The 21707-nt window shown below is 43.7% G+C and overlaps 1 protein-coding gene across 1 annotated transcript; it reads left to right on the top strand.

Moving 5' to 3' along the window:
- Nucleotides 1-14112: 14112 nt before the first annotated feature.
- On the top strand, nucleotides 14113-21707 carry LOC309395985 (boophilin-H2-like; the record flags this gene model as incomplete). The annotated part of the gene is made up of 5 exons (XM_081960697.1): nucleotides 14113-14125; nucleotides 16869-17045; nucleotides 18511-18537; nucleotides 19984-20159; nucleotides 21600-21707. The coding sequence occupies 5 exons, from the start codon at nucleotides 14113-14115 to the stop codon at nucleotides 21705-21707; spliced, it is 501 nt and encodes a 166-aa protein (XP_081816823.1).

Here is a 21707-nt window from a genome sequence, read left to right as displayed (position 1 = left end):
TTATTATTCATTTTGGGGCACTGAGGAGGACGTACTTGGGAAGCCAAGGGGAGGCTGCTGAGAACCTGTCTCACATGTTTAAGTAAGACAGTGACAAATTAAACAACTTTAACCAGGTCATTTATTCAGTGCTACATTAGTACTGTAGTTACATAGTCTGTTGTTTAGTACATTGTGTAAAACCGGAGCAGTCTGTAAGTTTATAGTTCAATGAAAAAACTAAATAAATAAATTCAGGAATTGAATGAAGCATGCCCTTTGTTAACTGGTAACAAAGGTAGTGTAGATCAGCTATTTTGCTGTAATTTCACAAAGAAGACTTCAAATAATGTTGTTCCTCTTTTCAAAATAAAGTTTAAAATGCATAAAAGTACATTTTCAGTTCATGGACTTGATGTTTTTCAAGTTAAGATTAAAGTCTCTGCAATCTTTGTTCTTCCATTTTTCAAATACTTTCCAGGACAGCTACCACCTAAATGCAAATTACCACCAAAGAAAGGAAGATGCAATAAATTATTGGAAAGGGTTTACTATGATCCCGATAAAAAAATGTGCCTGAACTTCATTTATGGAGGTTGTGGTGGCAATAAAAATAACTTTATCACTCTACAGGATTGTCTTTACAAGTGTAAACAATTTGGTAAGGAGCTGCCAAGACTTGCAAACGTTTGAACTCTTAATTTGTTTATTTTAACTGAAGATTTATTTTCATGCTTCAAGCTGCATCATTTGGTCCCTCTTGCAAAATTTGCAATTATTGTTATTGTGTTTCTCTGGCAGATGTGCTGTATGTGTGTTTGTGCATTTGTTTTAATACTACACGGATAATCCTCAACTTATCACCACAACTGAGCCCAACATTTCTGTTGCTAAGTGAAACAAAAGTGACTTTTGCCCCATTTTACGACCTTTCTTGCCACAGTTGTTAAGTGGATCGTTGTATTTGTTAAGTTAGTAACGTGGTTATTAAGTGAAGCTGGCTCGCCCATTGACTTGTCAGAAGATTGGCAAAAGGTGATCACGGGACACTGCAACCGTCATAAATATGAACCAGATGCTAAGTATCTGAATTTTGATCACATCACTATGAGGATTCTGCCCTGGTCGGAAGTGTGAATAACTGTCATAAGTCACTTTTTCCAGTGCCTTTGTAACTTTAAATAGTCACAACAACAAGTGAACTGTTGTAAGTTCAAAACCACCTGCACATCAGGTGATGTTCTAAGCATTATCACCTAATTTTGTTTTATCTACATTGTTACTACCATTCTGTTTAATTTATGGATATTCCTGTTTTTCTTTTTTGTCTGATGCTTGAGCTTTCTCATGGCTATATTGAAATGATGCTGTTTTACTTTGAAGCTCCTCATTGATCCCCATATGACATGATCTAAAAAAGCAACCTTTTGATTCAGCAAGTTTATTCCCATGAGGAATTTTTCCAGCATGAAAGTTTAAGACAATGTATTTGGGCTGGTTAATGTTTTCCTGTCTTTGACCTTTATTGAAAATGGTACAAAGTACAGGTCGTCCTCGAATGACGACCACAACTGAGCCCAAAATTTATGTTGCTAAGTGAAACAATAGTTAAGCTTCTTTTACGAACTCCTCTTGCCAAGGTTGTTACGCAAATCATTGCGTTTGTTAAGTTAGTAACCCTGGTTGTTAAAACGAATCTGGATTGCCGATTGAATTTGCTTGTCAGAAGCTCACAAAGGGGATCACGTCTCTCTCTCTCTCTCTCTCTCTCTCTCTCTCTCTCTCTCTCTCTCTCTCTCTCTCTCTCTCTCTCTCTCTCTCACACACACACACACACACACACACACACACACACACACACCCCGGGACCAGGGATGGGTGGCTGCCAGCATTACTGCTGGTTTGTTGCACATGCAAGTTTGTTTCGTGTGCATGCACAGTTGCCCATAAATAGATCTGTGCATGCGCAGAACATTAAAAAATGGGGGGAAACATGCTGTGCTGGTTTGGAGGCATGGTAGGCCTGGGTTAGTGCCGGTTCCGGCGACCCAGGCCAGCAAACCACTACCGGTTCAGCTGAACCTCTCCGAACCAGTAGGAACCCACCTCTGCCTGGGACACTGAACCCATTGCCAAACATCTCAATGTTGATCCTGTGACCGTGGGTTTGCTGCAACGGTCGTAAGTGTGAGAAGTGGTCATAAATCACTTTTTTTCAGCGCCGTTGGAACTTTGAATGGTCACTAAGTGAAGCATTGTAAGTTGAGGACTTCTTGTATATTATTATTCCAAGCAGGATATTTGCATCTAACATTCACTCGGTTGTCTCTTACTCTTATAGATCTTACGTTACCCATGGAAAACATAGTTGGGAATATTGACTGGAAGAAACGTACGTATGCTGTTGTCTGCACAACCTCTTACAGGGACTCACAATAAAAGCATGGCTATGTGCTTGTGGGCAACGGAATCACATCGCAAGGGACAGTCTTACGGCCATCAGCCACAAGAACAGCAGGGATGGGTAAACGTTTGAGTTCCAAGTTGGTTGGAATGCACTTAAAATTGGGTAGGACTGAAATAATGGGTGGATGGATCTCTCATCCTGTTTGCAGGTAGCCTTTGACTTACGGTCACAGTTCAGCCCCAGATTTCTGTTGTTAAGCAAGACAATTGTTGAGTGAGTTTTGCCCCATTTTACGACCTTTCTTGCCACAGTTGTTAAACGAATCACTGCCGTTGATAAGCTATTAACCTGGCTGCTATGTGAATCCGGCTGTTAAGCGAATCCCTTTTTACAATGCTGTTGTAACTTTGAACAGTCACTAAATGAACGGTTGCAAGTTGAAGACTACCTGTATTCCTAGCATTTCCTTTCTCTGGCACCCAATTTACCGTTTCTGTTGATATGGCGTTTAACGCTGGAGGTCATCGAAGCACGTGGCGTGAAAGCAATTTGGAAAAACACACAGGAAAAAGAGACCACTTGAGATTCACCCTTACAACAACCCCAGAATAGGCAACTGTTCTGACCCAGCTCCCAAACACAACTAACTTTCTATATTTAAATCAATATATTCCTTGATTAGGAATGCCAGCAGCCTCAGCAAAGAGTTTCTCTCTCAATACAGGTTAACAACTCCCATGCCTCCTCCTCCTCCTCATCTCATTCAGCTGCTGGAGGGGTCACAACAAAGACATTACTCCCTACTCAGAGCCCAGCAAAGATCAGATAATTATCCCAACTGGTCTTTCTGTGTGGTTGCATCACACCACGGACTTCCTTAGTTTAGCCACAGGATCACAGGATAATTTAGATTTCATCCTTGGGATTTGTCAGTAAATAAACATAGCTGCAATATTTCATTGTGCTAAAGATACTGAACAGGCCTGTGCGATCTGAGAAACCTTGACCCTAATTCTGGGAAAAAGCTGGAATGGCAGAATATTGGAGAAGAATAAAATTATCTCTGTACACGGAAAGAGGGAAGCCACAGAGCAGTTAATATAACACCTATAACTGGCAATACGCTAAAGTATACAGATACTGTAGTTCTCAACTTACAGCAGTTCATTTAGTCACCGTTCAAAGTTATGATGGCACTGCAAAATGTGACTTATGATTGTTTTTCACACTTACTACCATTGCGGCATTCCCCATGGTCACATGATCAGAATTCAGATGCTTGGCAACTGACTCATATTTATGACGGTTGCAGCGTCCTGGAGTTATGTGATCTCCTTTTGCAACCTTCTGACAAGGAAAGTCAATGGGGAAGCCTCAATCACTTAACAACCGGGTTACTGGCTTAACATCTACAGTGATTCCCTTAACAACTGTGCGAAGAAAAATGGGGCAAAACTCACTGACCAAACATCTCACTTAGCAACAGAAACTGGGCTGAATTGTGGTCGTAAGTCGAGGACTACATGTATTGTCAAACAGAATGATTGCAAGCGCTTAGAAAAAATTGTGATCATGACCAAGAAATCTCTTGCCTCTACCAAGAATAGATTGATCAATATATATTCTTTGCATATGTTTATGCAAAGAATACCAGGGACGCAGTTTGGTGGTTCGAATCCCTAGCGCCATTTAACGCAGTGAGCTCCCGTTCCTTGTCCCAGCTTCTGCCAACCTAGCAGTTCAAAAGCATGTAAAAAATGCAAGTAGAAAAATAGGAACCACATTTGGTGGGAAGGTAACAGCGTTCCGTGCGCCTTCGGCATTTAGTCATGCCGGCCACATGACCACAGAAATATCTTCAGACAGCTGGTTTTCAGCGCTGACGTGTGCACAAAGGGATTGCGCTCCGGAAAAGTTAAACCTCCGGGTTCTTGCACGCATATGTGCCCGACAATCAGCTGGCCGGCATGCATGTGCCCACCAGTTTTCAGCACTGCCGTGCGTGTAAAGGATTGGACATGATCGTCATGTGCGCATGCAGGCCAGAAACCCAGAAGATAAACCGGCAAGGTGGTGCGTGCCGGGCGACATGGCTTCGTGTGCCACTTTGGGCATGCATGACATAGGTTCATCATCACGGCTATAGAGAGTCCCTTCACGCTAGATTGGATTTAGAACAGACAGGATGAATACCATTCGGAGATGGTTTAATAAAAAATGTACGCCCAAGGGAGATTGGACACGATCTGTTCGTTCCTTTCCAGTCCATCAGAGGTGGGATTCAGCCAGTTCTGACATGTTCTGGAGAACCGGTAGCGGAAATTTTGAGTAGTTTGGAGAACCGGCAAATAGCCTGGCCCTGCCCCACACTGACTGCCAGTCTCCCAGCTGATCTTCTTTTGTTGCCCTGCACAGGGGAACGGAGCTGGAGAGGAGGTTAGTGTGGTGGGGAGAGATTGGGGATTTTTCAGTATCCTTCCCCTGCCACCCCCACAAAGTCACGCCCACAAAGTCACGCCCACAAAGCCACGCCCACAAAACCGGTAGTAAAAGTTTTTGAATTCCACCACTGCAATCCATGAATACACTGGATCTCGGATCCTGGAGAACAGGTTCATATATGAAGGTGTTTCTTGTTGGACATTTGATGGCACTGTCTTGGGAGGTAGGAAAGACAAGGCATAGATGAAAAAGTTTTCCTGCCTCCTCTTTCAAGAATGATTCTGTACTTCTAAAAGATATGATGTATCGGAGACTCAATTACTATTATTATTATTATTCTCTTCCTTCCTAGTATCTATCTCTTCCCATTTCTGACTATAACCATGTTGCTTGCATCTTTCAATTTATATTGTTTTTTATTTGTTTTCTAGTACGATTTGATTGCTTATTAGTAACCTTGGCGATCACCAAGTGTTGTATCTTTTCATTTTTGATGAATGTATTTTATTCTCCTTATGTCCACTGAGAACCTATGCACCAAAGACAAATCCCTTGTGTGTCCAATCACACTCGGCCAATAAAGAATTCTATTCTATTCTATTCTATTCTATTCTATTCTCAAAGGAGCTTTTTCTAAAGACAAGTGGACTGTGTGTGTTTTTTTTCCTTGAGGAAGAAGAAAAAGCTTGTCATCCAAGAAGCTTCATCAGTTGTAATGGCGGGGACAGGGGATAGAAGGATAGGTACTGGCAGTTAAGACAGTATCTTCCATCCTCCACCACCCCTGCTATCACAACTGATGAAGCTTCTTGGGTGAGAAGCAAAACGTTTTCTTCTTCTTCTTCCTGAAGGGACAAAGAAAACAGTCTTTGTTGCCTTTTGAAAAAGCGCCTTTGAAATCATTATGAGCTTGAGAATCTCCACAGATGACGGAGGGGAGAGTTACGGGGAGGGGTTGCTCTTCACCCTATTTTCTTATCTTTCAGTTACATCCAAGAGATGCAGATTATATCCTAAAAAAGGACGGTGCGAAAAGCATGTTATTCGATATTATTATGATTTTAAATTCCATCGGTGCAAAGATTTTGTTTACCACGGCTGCGGAGGCAACAAAAACAATTTTTTGCACTATATTGATTGTGTTAAGGCGTGTGATGTGTTTGGTACGTTCCAGATATTTTACATATTTACCCACCAACACCCCACCTTCACTTCTGCCTTAATGTAATTCAGGGGAGTTAAACTCGGTTTCATTGAGATTCTGTTTGACCTTGGGGGGGGCTGGGGGGGCGTGGCCAGCTCAACGTCACTTGGGTCGGGGGTGCCTGAGATAGCCCAAGTGCTCTGCCAGTGAAAACGGGCTCCTCAGCTCCATTTTGGCTCTGATGGCCTCCTGCAACCCTCTGCCACTGAAAATGGAGCTTCAGGTGGCCACACGCGGCCCTCGCAAGCTCCATTTTGACTCTGATGGCCTCCTGCAACCCTCTGCCGCTGAAAATGGAGCTTCAGGTGGCCACACGCGGCCCTCGCAAGCTCCATTTTGACTCTGATGGCCTCCTGCAACCCTCTGCCGCTGAAAATGGAGCTTCAGGTGGCCACACGCGGCCCTCGCAAGCTCCATTTTGACTCTGATGGCCTCCTGCAACCCTCTGCTGCTGAAAATGGAGCTTCAGGTGGCCACACGCGGCCCTCGCAAGCTTCATTTTGGCTCTGATGGCCTCCTGCAACCCTCTGCCGCTGAAAATGGAGCTTCAGGTGGCCACACGCGGCCCTCGCAAGCTCCATTTTGACTCTGATGGCCTCCTGCAACCCTCTGCCGCTGAAAATGGAGCTTCAGGTGGCCACACGCGGCCCTCGCAAGCTCCATTTTGGCTCTGATGGCCTCCTGCAACCCTCTGCTGCTGAAAATGGAGCTTCAGGTGGCCACACGCGGCTCTTGCGAGCTCCATTTTGGCTCTGATGGCCTCCTGCAACCCTCTGCCACTGAAAATGGAGCTCAGGAGGGCCTTGTGTAGCTCTTGTGAGCTCTGTTTTTTTCTGACAGAGACACCGCGTCCTGATCCTTTGCTTTTCCAGGGCAGTCCTGTGGGCGGGATTCAGTGGTGGGTTGCAGGCGGTACACCCCAGTACGGGTGTACCGGAGCCAGCCCGGAGCACTGGATACCGTTCTGGTACAGTGCTCTGGAGGGCCCACCCGCCCGCCCGAGCTCCTTACCTGTGTTTTGAAGGACGCCGCCAGCCCCATTCCAACCGTACCGGTTGGAACGGGATTTGAAACCCACCGCTGGCCAGATCCGACCCACAGGCCTTGAGTTTAACACCTCTGGTGTAATTCATGCATTGAAGTAAACCTTCCATGACCTTGGACAACAATTTGAAGCCCAGATAAAAAAGATCAAAGTCTCCCCCTGCTCAAAACTGAATGGCCCCAGGAAAAAGCCATGGGAGAAGGATGAGCCCAAAGCAGTCTAAAGTGCAAAAGGAGATTGCGGACCCAAATGCCTGGCCACTTTATCAATCACATTGCCACTGAAGTTCCCTCCCTCGTGTTGATGGCAAAATAGTTACCACAACCAGAGAGGAAACTCCTTTAAACTGGAACAGCTAAGGGTGCCTTTGCCTCTGCTATGGGGCTGGCATGGGACAAAGGCGACACGAACCATTGACAAGATATCTGTGTGCCATGGTTAGGAACCATGAGTGACCTTCCATGTTCTAAAATTGGCTGGAGTGAAGAACATTTTACGGAGTTCAAAATGCTTTGCTGGAATTGGGGGTTGGGAAAAAAAAACCAAGCTTAGGAAAAGTTAAAGGTATGATCTACCCTACTAGGCAGAAGGTCAGTTATCGCAGTAGATTGCCCAGGTGGTCCAGGTAGAGAGGGGAAGAGAGGTTATAGGAAGGTAGGGCCATCCTAGCTTCTCCAAGCTGTCTTGCAACTTTCAAGGGCAGCCTAGAGAAGATGCTTCCATGCTAGTAATGAAGATAGATTGAACCACGGAGTAAGGAGTAATTGTCTGTTATCAGGGGTACCCAGATATTTCAGAGAGGCCCTACTTATAAAGATTTTAAAAGGCAAAAGAGAGATAAAAGAATCAAGTGGTCATGGCATTGAGGCTTTTGTGTGCTTTAAAATCTAACACTCCTTGATAAAAGAAAGGAGTTAAAATGTCTGTATATCTGATAGCACCATCACATGGTTTCTCAAAGCCTTTAGAAGCTGGAGCTTCGAGCTTCTGAAATATTGTCTGGCTGCATATGATATCTAACCCTGTCCTGTGTGGTTGTATTACTGCATCCAATCTAGCGTATGGTGTAGATCCAGTATATATAGTAATAATGGGTGTATTACTTTTGGTGGATTCATAACATCTGTTCTTTCCTTCTTCCTTCCTTCCTTCCTTCCTTCCTTCCTTCCTTCCTTCCTTCCTTCCTTCCTTCCTTCCTTCCTTCCTGTCGTTTTCTCCTTCCCTCCCTCCCTCCCTCCCTCCTCTCTCTCTCTCTCTCTCTCTCTCTCTCTCTCCCCCTTCCCTTCCCTTCCCTTCCCTTCTCTTCTACCATTTTAGGACCCATATCACAATAAGAAAGGAGGAATTCCTGAACTCTTCAAAGCACAGACTCTCCGATCTGTTTTGTGGGAGAATTTTTGAATAAAAGCATCTTCATTCCATGCCATCTATCTCTGTCTGTGTGGCTGCATTTCCCAATTATTTTGGTAAATTTAAGGTTCATTTTCAAATGGACATATTGCTCAGTTTGTTGTTGAAGGGATGCACACTCAGCAACACCAAGATTAAACAATAAAATCAGTTTTATTGTTTCACTGGGTCCATAACCGAAAGACAGTGGTGTTTTTTTTAAAAAAAAATTAAGCATGGAAGGTACTTTTTGGTAAAAGAGAGCAGCTGCAGAGTCATCCTGTAATTTCCGAAATCTCTTGGAGAAATGATGAGATGCAGACATTGATAGAGGAACACGATGTCCCAATGTTCAAAAAGGGAAGGAGGATATAATCTACAGATCACTTAGTTTAATATTTATACTGGGCAAAAAACCCAGAAATGTTTGTCAAGCAGCATGCTTGTGCCTAGTTAGCAGTAATTGCTACCATTATCAAGAAAGCATGGGCTTCTATCACGAACATTTTGTCATAGGGTAAATGTTTATTGGTTTTTTTAATGACAAAGTAACACCACCCCCTAGAATCGGACACGACTGGACAGGAGAAACCTTGAAGTTATACCCATTCATATGCTGAGCATTTGAAGTTACAAAGACACTGAAAACTCTGTCTTAAGACTAGGGGAGACATGATAGCAGTCTTCCAATATCTCAGGGGCTGCCACAAAGAAGAGGGAGTCAAACTATTCTCCAAGGCACCTGAGGGTAGAACAAGAAGCAATGGGTGGAAACTAATCAAGGAGAGAAGCAATTTAGAGCTCAGGAGAAACTTCCTGACAGTGAGAACAATTAATCAGTGGAACAGAAGTTGCCTCCAGAAGTTGTGAATGCCCCAACACTGGAAGTCTTTAAGAAGATGTTGGATAGCCATCTGTCTGAAACGGTATTGGGTTTCCTGCCTAGGCAGGGGGTTGGACTAGAAGACCTCCAAGGTCCCTTCCAACTCTACTATTGTATTGTATTGTATTGTAAGACCTGCCCTTGCTCTTACGACTGTTGCAGCATTCCCACAGTCAAGTGATCAACATTGGACACGAGGCACCTGACACCAGATTTGAAAAATAGAAAAGTAAGCTAAATGTGGAAGAACAATTTCAGACAGGAAGAGAAGCTAAGAGGTAGAATAGTCTTAGAAATGACATGGACTCCACACTACCCCTAGCTTTCAAGCTGGAGGTTAGAGGACAACTGAATGGGGATGGACCATGATTTATGACCTTGCCAGCTTGGGGGACTGGTGGGGAGCAGAGAGGGGATGGTTCCATATGGGCAGCAGGCACACACAACTCCATTTGCACAAGCCGCCACTCGCATACATGGAGCTTTGCGCGTGAATGAGTGCACCCGCCAGTCACAATCGCTCACCATGCACCGCTCATCAAGCACCTGCCACTCACACAAATGGAGCTTTGCATGAGTAGACACTCACCCAATGCTTGTGTGGCCTGGTTCCGAATGGGCCGCGGCCTGGCAGTAGTGGGCCATGGCCCAGAGGTTGGGGATCTCTGATTTCTAAGATCCCTTCCAACAGATTCTAGGGAACCCTGTTTACAACCAGCTCTTAATCTTTGCTATTACTGTGGTTATTAAGCTAAGCGTTGAAGGTAGTGTTAGTGGCAATCATTTTACGGTTCCTAAACTCCCAATCAACGTGCTCAGTTGCCGCATAGCAATAGCAATAGCACCTAGACTTATATACCACTTCACAGTGCTTTACAGTCCTCTCTAAGTGGGTTTGCAGAGTCAGCATATTGTCCGCAACAATCTGGGTCCTCATTTGACCGACCTCGGAAGGATGAAAGGCGGAGTCAACCTTGAGCCAGTGAGACTCGAACTGCTGGCGGTCAGCAGCCAGCAGAAGTAACCTGCAATACTGGATTCTAACCATTGCACCACTGCCGGTCTTAGATGAACAACAAGGTGAATTCATACAGGAGCATGAAGGACAGTGGAGAATGATGAAGATCTTGACTTTAAAGAAGACAAAGCTATGCAGAATTGCTTTTGCATATACAACAGAGGAAGTTGAAGAACACTATTGCTCAGCATATGAACGCCATGGGTATGATTTTATTGAGGAGCAACCTCATCTTTTGAAAGAACAGGATGTTCTGTTCATCAGTTGTGGGCTGGAAACCTGGTAGTAAGAAGGCCACCTGGTTGACTTCATGGTTCCAGGGTGTCCTGGACTAAAATGCAATCAACCTTAACTGAAGAGCAGTTTAAATGCAGGATACCATGAACGAAAATAGAACAGGTTCAAAACATCCCTGACCATTGAAAATTAATCGGTTCTTTTCTCAGATACAATATATAAGGAGATACGTGAAAGCAAGTACTCTTGTGGGGCATTTGCCATGCAGAATTGGGGCACCGTCTGTCTTATCGTTCTCCTGGAACTTAACATACCTGGCTCTAGGCAGAAAGGTACGGTTTATAGGTAAAGTGCTTCCTTTCAGCCACTTCATGAAATGCATCCAGGCTGTAACTTTTATAGTTTTAGAGATAGTAAATTTTGCCGAGGGCTTCGGGTTCAGCTAATCTTACGCAATTCTTGTATGATTTCTTCCATTTAGTTCTTGCTTTAGGGGATTATTTTTTTTCACACTGAGTCCTCACAATTCTGTTATTCTGGATTTTGCTGAATACGTCATAATGGGTGGATTGCCACTTCATGTGAAACAAAGGAAAGTTTTATAAATAGCTAAGTGGATTAGGAAGTGTCTAAACCAGTGGTTCTCAACATTTTCTGCCCCACAGGCCCCCTTCAAATACCTTTTATGGCCGCGGACCACCAAGACTTAACTCAAGATTTAAATCATAACATTTCTTCAAGCCTTTGTGGACTCCCTGCAACATCGCAGCCCCCCAGGGGTCTGTGGACCACAGGTTGAGAACCCCTGGTTTAAACCATAACTAGTCATTGTGCTGAGCAAAGTTTCTGTAGAACGCTTTGAGAGAGGCTCTATCATCTTTCACTTGTGCAGTTAGCTATACTCTGCCACAATCTGGTTTAACGCAACATGGCCTAATGTTCTGAACAAACCCAACTTGGGTGATCAGCTGATGGAACTGTGTGTTGTATGAATGCAGATAACATAGTACATGAATATGTCTCGTGAACTACAGTAAAGTGTATCATAGAATCAGATCACAACAACTAAAACACTCAAATGGATGAGTCTATAATCTGCTGGTTAGTTTTTTTGTGATTTCATGTGTTGTGTGAATCCGGGCATTTAATGAGTTTACAGTTCAGGAACCGTCCCGTTCCTCCCATGGTTTTATTCAGGAATCCGTGAAGCATGTTGTGCTAGAACTCAGCCACTTTTGAAATCAGTGATGATCTGCTGTTTTGCAGGAAATTCAGAAGCATTGTTTTAAATAATTATTATTTTTATTTCTTTCGAAACTAAGATTAAAGCACTTCGGATATAACTCAAAATTTATAGCTTCATTTTTTATAAGACAAGGTGAATGTGTCTGACTCAACTTTTTTCCCCCTTTTCCCCCCTTTCTTTCCTCCCAGAATTTATGCCCAGATTATGTAAACTACCACCCAAAAAGGGAAAATGTAAGGCAGACTATGAGAATTTTTACTACGATTACCAGAGCAATACGTGTAAGACCTTCATCTTTGGAGGCTGTGGTGGCAATAAAAATAACTTTGTAAATCTGTTGGAATGTTATTATACGTGTAAAAGATTTGGTAAGGCCAATGACCCTCTTCCATCTTAAACTTTTTAAAATGCTTGTTGAATTTATTTATGCTCTGTCATTTGAATTCCTCTTGACTGTGTTTTTGGTCATCACTAGCATAAAAAGTTAGAAGTTATGTCTTAGTATTGTTAAATTTAATTAACCCATAAATAAGGCTTTCAGGGACACGGTGGCTCAGTGGCTAAGACGCTCAGCTTGTCGATTAGAAAGGTCGGCAGTTCGGCGGTTCGAATCCCTAGCGCTGCGTAAGGGAGTAAGCTCCTCTTACTTGCCCCAGCTTCTGCCAACGTAGCAGTTCTAAAACATGTAAAAATGCAAAAAGAGAAATAGGGACCACCTTTGGTGGGAAGGTAACAGCGTCCCATGCGCCTTAAGTGTTTAGTCATGCCGGCCACATGACCACGTAAATGTCTTCAGATAGTGCTGGCTCTTCGGCTTTGAAACGGAGATGAGCACGGCTCCCTAGAGTCGGGAACGACTAGTACATATCTGCGAGGGGAACCTTTACCCTTTTAAGGCTTTCAATTTAGTATTTTTCACATACTAGGTCCAAGCATAGTAATTTAATAAGTTATTGCATAACTTTAGCGTTATCACTATTGTCTTGTTTAATTGATGAAAATTGGATGTCTCTTGCTTTTCTCATCTCTTCCTCGACCTCTCTGCTGTCTAAATGATCAAATAAATAAATGGTGTCATTTTAGGCTCACGGTTGTCAGGCACAAGCCACCAGAGCCCTTCATGAGTAGCTAAAGTCAGTAACTTCATTGTCTATCGCCTATGTAACGAGAATCTCACCACACTGCTTGCCTTCTCCTGGGAATGACCAGATAAAGCTTCATGGGGGAGGTCAACCTCTTGTGGTTGTGGAGCAACTCTAAGCTAGGCCCTCTCTTGACCCCTCCTTCCACGTTGTTATCTATCTAACATCACTGTCTCTATTTTTATTTGTAGGTTTCTATTCTTCCTGGGAAAATATCGTGGGAGATATACAATGGAGGAAAAGTAAGACTTCCATTCTTGTCTGCACAACGAATTTTGGGGGATTGATCATTATGTGTTGGTTTGGGTGCCTTTAAGTAAACAAGATAATCTCATTACTAGAGTCACATTTCCACAATGACATAAAGGAAACATATGGAAACTTACCTTAGTGTGTTGGGGTGCATGCGGCGATGTTTGAACTGAGCCCAAACAGTGAACAGCTTTTGGGGAAAGTGGGTGGGACAGCTTTTCTTTCTGACACCACCTCTTCCTTTTCTGATAACCTCCATTCTCTGTTTATATTTCCTGCTGGCGTGAAGCAGGTTGTATGCTGTTTACATCTGAAGAGCAGTTGGGATCTTCCTTCCATGGCATAAAATGTGCAGGACACTTTTCCTTTATAATACTGTGGTCCTTGTTAGCCTGATGATGGGATGGACACTAGCTTAGTCATAGAGCACCCGTTTCACAGGCACAAGGGTTGAGAGTCAGTCAATCTGATGGCAGAGAAAGGGTAGGCATGCATGGCTTTAGAACCAATAACAATCATTTTTGGAAAATATCAGAGTATTATTGTATGAGATGCCAGAGGATTGGAGAAGAACTAATATAGCCATGGTTTCAGAGTCAGGCCTTCAAGACATGAGCTGATTAGATATGGCCAGATGATGTCACTGTTATGGCCTGCCGGCGGCCAGTGGATCTGGAAGCATAGCCGGACAGTGAGGAGGTTGGAGAGGAACATGCGCCAGTCTTGGGGGTTGAGGAAATCTCACACGAGGGCTCTGCGTCGGTGGCAGAGAAGGAGTTAGACAGCAGTGAGGCAGAAGAACAGCTGGAGCCTGTTCCCAGTGTGCACATGCGCAGAGCTGCCAGAAGACAAGAACAACTAAGAAAGCATGATCGACAAGGGTAAAGCCACACCTTGGAGGTGACTGGCCCTCCCATAGAAAACAAAAGAGAAATGAACAGGGCGTGGGCTTTTGCAGGAAACAATTCATTCATTTGGTCGGGTCCAGAGTGGAAAGTTCTGTTTATGATTATAAGAGACTCTGTGTCAAGTTTTGCTTTGCCCTGTGTTTGGAAACTAGTTATCTGGCAGCGCTCCAAATGAGATAAGGTGCGCGTAGATAAACATTCTTCTGAAAGACTGTCTGCTAAGCCTTGCTGACTGTGAATGAAAGGAATTCATAGTCGTGTAAATAAAAGAGATTTGTCGGGACCAAGACTCTGCTTCTTGCTTTCTAAGGAAGCCTGAGTCAGAACAGTCACCATAGCTGCTGAATCATGGTGGTGTCATGTGATGTATTGGGACGTTTTCCCCCTGTGCTAAACCGGGGCGTGGCCAGCAAGTGATGCATCTGGCATGAAGGAGGGGAGTTTGACAGCCCTGTGATATAATATGCTCTTGACAGACCCATGCTGACTTTTAGTTATAGTACATTCACTAATTACTCATACACATGTTGTTTACCAAAACGTCCTCGTTCCTTGCTCAGTATAGATATGAAATTGGCAAATCTATAGCTTACTTTCCTTTTCCTTTTCTGAATTGTGAGACTACATTTCTTTCTGTCCTAGTTTCAGTGAAAGGAATACAGTAGCACTAGCACTTAGACTTATATGCCGCTTCGTAGTGCTTTACAGCACTCTCTGAGCAGCTTACAATGTCAGCATATTGCCCCCAACAATCTGGGTTTTCATTTTACTGACCACAGAAGGATGGAAGGCTGAGTCAGACTTCAGACCCTCAGAATTGAACTCCTGGTTTTGGGCAGAGTTAGCCTGCAATACTGCATTCTAAGCACTGCGCTACCATGGCTTCTTCAGTAAACCCCCATTCAATTGGTCGGCAAAATACAGTGTGATACAGACACTTGGGGACATGGCTTGCAGAGATGCTGGGCAGAAGAACATGTGCTGTGGAAGGAGTGGTTGGAGTAGAGCAGGGGTGTCAAACTCGATTTGATTGAGGGCCGCATCAGGTTGTGTTTGACCTTGGGGGGGGCAGGGGACGTGGTCAGGGTGGGTGTGTCCAGCTCAATGTCACTCATGTTGGGGGCACCTGTGGTGGCCTGAGCACTCTGCCAGAGAAAACAGGCTCCCGAGCTCCATTTTCAGCTGTGACAACCTGCAGCCCTCTGCCAGTGAAAATGGAGCTCGCGAGGGCACCTGAGCTCCATTTTTACTGTCAGAGACACTGTGGGCTGGTCCTTCACTGTTTCCATGGCTGCTCCATGGACCAGATCTAAGCACCCAGTGGGCTGGATCTGGCCTTGAGTTTGACACCCCTGGAGTAGAGCATTTGCAGCAAGATTTGTGAAGACATCAGGAAGCTTTCCTGGTGAAACGGCAGCTAATGGGCAGGAGAGGTGACAGAAGAGGAAGTGGGAAGCAAGAGAAAGATCACATATGTTCATTACAGTTTATTATTGGGTGAGGACTAGATATAATCCAAGCTAGATAGTCCATAATCAGAAAACACATGTCTTCAAAATTACTAAGGGAAGAGTTAAAGACTTAGTCAGGAACAGCCTGAGGTTGAAAACATAGCAGGAGTCAAGAGCAAAAATAAACAAAGCGCGAAGCCAGATGTCAAAGTTGGTTTCAAGCAACAGAAGGTACTCCTGGCATGGTTTAAATCTTCTCCCTGCCGGGATGTACAGCCAAACCTTTCCTTACCAATTATGAGGCTCCAGGCTTGTTTGCAGAGTCAGCATCTTGCTTGTGAGGTCCCTACTTAATAGGATGTGAGATTCTCAGGCTGGGGAGGAAGTTCTCCCTGCTTCATGACACCGAAGATGGCTAAAGCAGGATCAGTACTGGCTGAGGAGGGAACTGTACTCCGTTTTGTATTTCTTCTTCCTTTTCCTCTTCCTCTTCCTCCTCCTCCTCCTCCTCTTCTTCATCATCATCATCATTTATTTTATTCATTAAACATGAAACTCAATCAATTGAACATTCAAAAATGCATCACAAATACCAGTGACTGGTGCTAATGGTTGATACGGTTTGCTGCCAGCGTCCTAGGGATCAACCAAGTACCTTCTTAAAATATAAGATGTTCAAAGTAGTGCAGTTTTTTCCAGTTCCGCTGGTGTTATTGCAGGAAGCTGCAATTTGTTGATGTATCTTGGAAAATTCTTGGACATGGTGCCAAGTGCCCCGATGACCATGGGTATCACTGTTACATGCTTCATCCATAGCCGTGTAGCTTCAATGGCCAGGTTGCAATATTTCATTATTTTTTCTAGTTCTTTTTCTTCGACTCTAGCATCTCCAGGAACAGCAATATCAATAAACTGTACACTTCGTCCCTCTACAACCGTGATATCTGGCGTCTTGTGCTCCAAATGACAATCCGTTTGTATTCGAAAGTCCCACAAGATCTTCACCTTCTCATTTTTGATAACATTATTATTATTATTTGATAACTTATTATTATTATTTGATAACTTATATTATTATTATTATTATTATTATTATTATTATTATTATTATTATTATTATTATTATTATTACACTTTATCCACCTATCAGGTCCTTCTCAGGGAGCTGGGCTAGGCAGATATTGTTGCTTGGTCTTTTTATTTCTGCATTTCAAAAAAGAGATGTAACAGAGCTTTAGTTTCCAACACCCCTGTTTTCCTTTTAGAAACACCTCGGAACTGCAAATTACGGGCCAAGAAAGGAAAGTGCAAGGGTGAAATCCCTCGCTATTATTATGATGCCTACAACAAGAGATGCCTATTGTTTACTTACAGTGGTTGCGGAGGAAATGCAAACAATTTTGAGACCTTCAACCAATGCAACAAGGCCTGTGACCCGTTTGGTACGTTGAAACAATTTTATATCCCCCCCCATTAATTAATTAATTAATTGGTTGTCACGATATAAAAAAAGGTGTTGAGACTCTAGAAAGAGTGCAGAGAAGAGCAACTAAGATGATTAGGGGACTGGAGACGAAAGTATATGGAGAACTGTTGCAGGAACTGGGTATGTCTAGTTTAATGAAAAGAAGGACTAGGGGTGACATGATAGCAGCGTTCCAATATTTGATGGGCTGCCACAAAGAAGAGGGAGTCAGGCTATTCTCCAAAGCACTTGAGGGCAGGACAAGAAGCAATGGGTGGAAACTAATCAAGGAGAGAAGCCACCTAGAAGTAAGGAGAAATTTCCTGACACTTAGAACAATTAATCAGTGGAACGACTTGCCTTCAGAAATTGCTCCAACACTGCAGGTTTTAGAGAAGATTGGATAACCATTTGACTGAAATGTTATATGATTTTCTGCCTGATCATGAGGTTGGGTAGAAGACTCTATTGTTCTGTTATTCAGACACAAACTGCATTTCTCTTTATTATGCATGGACGTAATATACCTGCAAGGTAAAAGTTCTGTATTTATTAAATGCTACAAGATACATTTCATAACAGTGAATTATTTCCTTGTGGTGAGAAATGTAATTCGGGAATTGAAATATTAAATATATGGTTTGGACTTGCCATGCTCTTCCTGGATTTTAAATTATCCCTTTAATAACAAAGCAGCAAGGAAAACAACCACTGAGAAATTGGATATCATTTCCTTGAGCTGTTTTGTTTATGAACTAAATTTTGAAACATTTTAAAAAATATTTTATTTTATGAAATTTACAATAGATACTATACATTGCATTTTGAGATCATTTTTCCTAGGACAGAAGCCACTTTGCGACTATTTCTGGATATGTTTCTGGATATCTTTTTATTTATCAGACGGAGAGAAAGAGAAACACCTGGTTTAGCGCAAGGGAAAAAAGTCACGTGATGCCACGATGACAACGGGAATTTGACACCCCTGCTTTAAAGGATCTTTTATTCTTTGACAGGAAAGGACAATTGTCTAGTTTCTTTCCTAGCCCTAGAGATCTTCTTATGATGATAGAACAATCTGCCTGCAATGAGGGCCTAAGCAGAGAGTGATTTAAGGCAAAACTTGGAAAGCATTTGATGCGGGCCATTGTGGCAAAGAATATATATTTTAATATGCAGTTGAGGGGCTAAATGAAGGTAGCGGTAGTAATAACTGCTCAGATTTGGGACAGGCAAATGCTGATTGATTACTAGTTCTGTTCAACCTCTTTAGATTTGCAAAATGTAAACATCTTCATGCTTACTATCATCCCAATGTCTTCAAACAGAAGAGATGTGGTTAATTTGAACTTTAAAAAAAAATTGTGAAGAATTGGAAGATGGCAAGGAAAGACACCTGGAGGTGTCCTTAAATAACATACTTTTTTTTGTCCTTACTGTAGGAAATACCGTGAAACCTTTCTATCCAGGTAAGAGCTCCATTGTGGACCCCATTTGACCATTAAGATAGATGATGGCTTCGGACCATCTATTGCTTGCTTGTAATTTTTGTATGCATTTGCTTCACCTTGGTATATTTTACATTGGCTCCAAGAAGTTTGGATTTGTCCATAATTGTATCACTTGAATTAACACACCACCATGGGTGGGATTAGGCCAGTTCTCACCTATTTGGGAGAACTGGTTGTTAACTTTCTAAGCAGTTCGGAGAACCGGTTGTTGGAAGAAATCTCCTTTTGTTTTTTTCCACTTTACAGGGCTAATCCTGTAAGGAAGGCAGGAAGGAAACATTCTGGAGTTGTTTCTAGCCTCATCTTTATTTTCTTGCTTACAGAAACTGCCTCTCTGGTTAACCCTTATTACCCGTGTTTCCCCCAAAATAAGATAGGGTCTTATTTTCTTTTGACCTCCCCCCCCCAAAAAAATAAGTGCTTGGCTTCATTTTCGGGGAGGTCTTATTATTTCTGAGGGGCAGGAGGCCTCTTAACTTTGGCCCGCGGCCCATGGATCAGCTGATCCAAAGAGGACCAGAAGTTCTGTCTCTATTTCTGGCACACTCTTGCCAGCCCTAGTATCGCTAGACTTGCTGTTCTTTTTGCGGCCACCACTAAGAGAAGGGGCGCGGTAGCTGGGGTTTGCAGGAGCAGCCTCTGCGAGGCCATTCCTCGTGGATAGCAGGTGCATGTGAGGCTCGTGAGGCATGTTGCCCCCCTTTCCCCCCAGGAAATGGCAGGGACCAGCTATGCATGCATATAAATATTTTAGGGGAGGGCTTATTTTCAGGGGAGGGCTTATTTTAGCGCATGCGCTCAAAAGCCCGATTGGTCTTATTAGGGGGATAATAAGTCTTAGTTTCAGGGAAACAGGGTACATTGTAACAGGTAAGGTGAAGCGCCCATCAACCTGAGTGACATTAAGTTGGCCATGCCCACATGGTCACATGACCACCGAGCCACGCCTACTCATCTGGTCATTAGGGCAGAGAACCGGTGGTTAAATTATTTGAATCCCACCACTGGACACAACCCATGTTTCCATTAAATTCCAAAGGAAGATCTCAGGAGGCACAACTGCTTCCTTTGGGCTTTTTGAGATGGGGACAAGTGGAAGGTAGGACAACTTCAGAATACAGGAAATACGTTCAAAGAGGAGAACTTCAACACCACCCACTACTTTGCAGTAACGGTGTCTGCTCAGAAACACCAAACTAAGCACCCTGAAAATGAGATAGAAAACTTGGAAATGTAGAGAACAGATTTATGCGTAGTTATTTTTATAGCTTGGCCAATACAGTTAAGAGTCGAGCCTGCAGTTTCGCTTGTTGTACATGGAAGAAAACATCCAAGCTTTTACATAAAAGCACACTTTCACACACACACACTTCTCTCTTGTTTGCATCTTCCTGAATCTCCCAGAATCCATGCTAGGGACGTGTGACCAACCATTGGATGTTGGCCCATGCAAAGAAAACTTCCCTCGCTTTTACTACGATAGCAAGACCAAGACCTGTAAACCATTCAAGTTTGGCGGCTGCAACGGCAACAGAAATAACTTTTACAATCAGGAGGATTGTCTTCAGGAGTGTAAACCGGTATAGGTCCAGGTAAGCGCAAAGAGGTTTTGAAGAATCCCCTGCAATTTCAGCTAGCTTCAGAACTCTGACCCTTGGATAAGTAATTGCATTGTGATGCTTCTAATGGGAATCCATTTTTCAAAGGCCAATTGCCCAACAGGTTCCTACTGTTTTCCCAGTCTGCAAAAGAAAAGTAACACATCGAGTGCGCTTTGGCCTCCATCCTTGTATGATTATAGGTAGTCCTCGCGTTATGTCCTGATTTGAGACCAACAGTTGTGTTGCTAAGTGAAACATTTGTGAAGTGAGTTTCGCCCCATTTTACCACCTTTCTTGCCAGAGTTGTTAAGTGAACCTGGCTACCTTGTTGACTTTTGCTTGTCAGAAGGACACAAAAGCTGATCACATGATGGCAGGACATGGCAATCGTCATAAATATGAACCAGCTGCCCTCTATCTGAATTTTGATCCTGTGACCGTGAGGATGCTGCAACAGTTGTAAGTGTGGAAAAAAAAGTGATCGGTCACCTTTTTTTTTTAGTGCTGTTGTAACTCTGAATAGTCACTAAATGAACTCTTGTAAGTTGAGGACTACCTGTGCTCTAGTAGAATCCTGTTGCCCAGCAAAAGGCACTTAACTTGCCCTTCACACAAATGTAAGAATTTGGATGGTAAGACCTTTCTGACAATATAATAGATGTTTTTGTGGCATCTTTACCCTTTACATGTGGAACGTGTCCTCTATTCCTGTCACCACCACAACTTCTAAATTGTGTCCCATTGCCATACAACTTCTCTCTTCCATGGGTTCTGGAAAATCTTTCTTTTTGCACAATTTTCCCACTTCCTAGCATGCTCTAGCAAAGGGGTGTCAAATTCAAGGCCCGCGGGCCGAATCCGGCCCACGATGAGATCAGATCCAGCCAACACGGCCATCCTGGAAATTGTAAGGCCACATCACTTCGTCCTGAACCACACCATCCCAGGGCACTTCTCACTTGGCCACTTTCCCTCTTTCTTCTTCCTGCTCCTCCTCCTTCAGACAAAAGCTGCCCTTTTCGTCTGTCCATTGCAGCACAGTGTCTAGGATTTACTTCGAAAGCGGCAGGGATTGGGGGTGGTCAATCCCCGTTCATGGCACTGCGGAGAAGGTGGAAGGCAATCCCTCCCACCAGACCAGCCTGGCAGGAGTGTGGTGAGAAACCAAGCGGCACCGAAAGCAGCTGAAGCCACATTGGCTATAGCTGCCCCACTGCTGCCTTGCCTCACCTCATCCCCTGGGATGAGCCTCCCACACCCCACCCCACCCACCATAGACCCCTGGGTTCCTTCCCCAACCCCGCCCAGCCGCCATAGGCACCGCCCACATGAGCTACATCAAGATGGCCGTGCCCCAAGCCACACCCAGTTGGCTGCGACCATCACACCCACACCCCTTCTCTCCTCCCCCCCCCGCAGCCCCTAAAGGACAACCACAATGCTGATCCGTCCCTTTATGAAATCAAGTTTGACACCCCTGCTCTAGCAGAATCAGCACTTATATTTTCTACCCCAATGTCCTACTAA

The sequence above is a fragment of the Natrix helvetica genome (genome assembly GCF_964273705.1).
Source record: "Natrix helvetica genome assembly, chromosome: 8".
Lineage (NCBI taxonomy): Eukaryota > Metazoa > Chordata > Lepidosauria > Squamata > Natricidae > Natrix > Natrix helvetica.
Note: the sequence above shows the minus strand (reverse complement) of the source record. Positions and strands in the feature narration are given on the sequence as shown.